Genomic DNA, 3269 nt, shown 5'->3' with positions numbered 1-3269 from the left:
AATTGGTAGAATTCTCACTCATGTTCATTTTTATCTCCACCCCTTTTGCAGATGCAGACAAAGGTAGTATGTAATGCCAGTCCAGGCTCATAATTTACTTTTAGACAGTAGCAAATAATGTTTGTTTGTTTTTTCCTGTGGGACATCCATTTATCTGTAGGGTTCCGTTGGTTTCTCAGTGTGATGTATTGCACCCTGGGGAGAAATGGGGACAGGAATGAAGAAAAGATAGACAAGAAGACAAGAGCTAGGTCAGATGGTAGCTCACCTGCCTGGGTGGCGAGATGATCCCCAACACCACAGTAGGGCATTTCTGTATGTCTTTGTAAGGTTAGTTTCACATGACACAAGGTTGCCAGGTGACTAATAGCTGACATTAGCCAGTCAGGATGCTGCTTTTAGGACTGAGGTAGCTTGACTGCTTCAGGCCCTGCGGTCTGGTCCCACTTTCATACATTTGACCAATTTCCCGCTTCTGGGACTCCCAACAGTTATCATTATTCATTCCTGGGTCAGTTTATTGTTCAGAAGCCTGAAGATATTGAACAATTGGGGTGCTTGAGACCAAGTGAAGAAAATGTCACTGAATGCTACTGATACTTAGATGTTACCTCGGAACCTCTAAGATGAACATACATTTTGAAGTTTTCTTTGTTTTTGTCCCACTCTGACTTCGATATAACTTGCACAGTGTAAATCAGTTCCATTGAAATTACCTGGTGTTATTTACCCAATTCAATACGGTGGCCCAAATTTCATGGATACTTCTGGCTTCTGCTAGATCTATTATTTGTAAATTATTATTGATTACATTTACTTTTATCTTATATACAAAAATAAAATTGCCCATTGAAATGGACTACCATGGTGTTTTGGTCATGTAATCTCTAAATTAAGTAAAATATATCTATCTCTTCAAATTTTTATATTTTACTTGGTTCAGCACTCCAAATCACTTCATCTAACTTACTGAGAGACACAGAGTTCATGTCTATGTCCAAATAATTGGGTCACAAGTTCTCTCATGGTGCTATGAAGCTGGTTTTTGGTGTTCTGTCTTGACTACTGTGGCGCATCTCATTAGAGCTTTTCAGTCTGATGATCTAATTCTCTAATTGCAGAGGGAAGGATTGAGAAGTCTCAGGATGTAGTTGGTTCTTTCCTTGTAAATGTAAGTTCTTGGAAGATGACGATTACTTAAACCATGTTGGCTGTATCGAATTATCCACTATTGCTCTCCTGGACAATAAAATTTTAAAGTGCCCTCTTGTTTGTGATGCAACTGTTTGACTTGGGTGGCAACACTGATTGACTTTTCTCACTTTTTTTTTGCGGAACCCGGGATTAAACTTAGGTCCTTGCACTTGCCAGGGAAGTGCTTATTCCACTGAGCCATCTCCCCAGCCAACTTTTCTCACTTTCAATAATTCCCATTAGTACCAAGAAAAAAGACTTTATTCTCTGCATTCTCTCTTTTGTCTCCAAAAGTTGTGAATACAGATGGTATCAATTTATTTTCTGCACGTAATAATAGTAGTTATCACTTAACAATGTGTCATCACTATTAAATAGTTGATATCATAAAGACTGCAGTTAAAGAACATGAAGTAACTCATTTTCTTGGTTGTTATTTAGTATAAAGCATACTGTGTATTCAGACATAAGCCTTTTGAGTGCACATCAATCTAACATACTTATACACTCAACAATTTTTGTATGTTTGCTATGATTCATAGGTTTTCAGTAAATTTATACTTCTATCAGTTATTCATATGTTGTCATGCTGTGTTTGATCTTTTTTCTTATTGCAGCTGAAATGCTCAAACACATGAATGAGGCCCGAGGTAGAAACCAGTCGGAAGTGACAGAATTCATCCTCTTAGGACTCTCTGACAACCCGGACCTTCAAGGCATCCTCTTTGCACTGTTTCTGTTGATCTACGTGGTGACCATGGCTGGGAACCTGGGGATGATGGTCCTGATCAAGCTGGACCCCTGTCTCCACACACCCATGTACTACTTTCTCAGCAGCCTCTCCTTCATTGACGCCTCTTATTCCTCTTCCGTCACTCCAAAGATGCTGGCGAACCTCGTGGCTGAGAGCAAGACCATTTCTCGGAGTGGATGTGCTGCCCAGTTCTACTTCTTTGGCTCCTTCCTGGGCACTGAATGCTTCCTGCTGGCCATGATGGCCTATGACCGCTATGCCGCCATTTGGAACCCTCTGCGGTATCCCATTCTCGTGTCTGGGCGAATTTGTGTCATGTTAGTAGCTACTTCCTTCCTCGCGGGGTTTGGAAATGCAGCTGTGCACACAGGGATGACTTTCAGACTGTCCTTCTGTAGCTCTAACAGGATCAACCACTTCTACTGTGACACACCACCCCTGCTCAAACTCTCTTGCTCGGACACCCACATCAATGGCATAGTGATCATGGCTTTCTCCAGTTTTAATGTCATCAGCTGTGTTATGATCGTCCTCATTTCCTATCTGTGTATTCTCATTGCAATACTGAAAATGCCTTCAGCAGAGGGGCGGCACAAAGCCTTTTCCACCTGTGCCTCTCACCTCATGGCTGTCACCATTTTCTTTGGGACGATTCTTTTCATGTACTTGCGACCTACAACTAGCTACTCAATGGAGCAGGACAAGGTCGTGTCTGTGTTTTACACAGTAGTGATCCCCATGCTAAATCCTCTCATCTACAGTTTGAAAAATAGGGATGTGAAAGAGGCCTTCAAGAAGATCTTAAAGAAACATTTATTCTAAAGTCGAGTTACCCAGCTTCTTCTTATTTTTTTTTAACAGATGAGTCTTTTAATAGAAAAATCAAGTGCAACAAATAGTAGCAACACACATCTCTGAGAATGTACACAGCATTGGGCTTCAGTTCTTCACCTTGGGAGGTGGCCTGTACACCCCCACAACCACGGTGTGGTCTCTTTCGTAGGGCTCTAGGGTCAGCTGCTCCTGGGGCTTCATGTTCTCCAGCTTCTTATTATGTAGAAGAGATAGCTTCCATTTATTTTTGAGTGCTATAATGCTTTCTATATTTTATGTCATTAAAATTTTTTTGTTTGTTTTTTTCCATAATTTTTATTGAGAAACAAATAGCAATGAGACAGTTTCAAACCAAATTGGTAGGACAGTTTCAATAATTAACACATTGCATACATTCTTCCTAGTGGTTAATTGCTGTACAAGATGTGGACTTGATATCCTATTTCTTCTTGATTTTCTGACATCCTACATGGACCTGCATGAATCT

General features: G+C 40.6%; 1 protein-coding gene across 1 annotated transcript; it reads left to right on the top strand.

Moving 5' to 3' along the window:
* Positions 1-1816: 1816 nt before the first annotated feature.
* Positions 1817-2770, top strand: LOC101584250 (olfactory receptor 5AP2). The gene has a single exon (XM_004645818.1). The coding sequence runs from the start codon at positions 1817-1819 to the stop codon at positions 2768-2770; it is 954 nt and encodes a 317-aa protein (XP_004645875.1).
* The last annotated feature ends 499 nt before the right edge of the window (positions 2771-3269 follow it).

Source organism: Octodon degus, unplaced genomic scaffold, assembly GCF_000260255.1.
Source record: "Octodon degus isolate 3935 unplaced genomic scaffold, OctDeg1.0 scaffold00239, whole genome shotgun sequence".
Classification (NCBI taxonomy): Eukaryota; Metazoa; Chordata; class Mammalia; order Rodentia; family Octodontidae; genus Octodon; species Octodon degus.
This window is presented reverse-complemented; position numbering and strand designations above follow the sequence as displayed.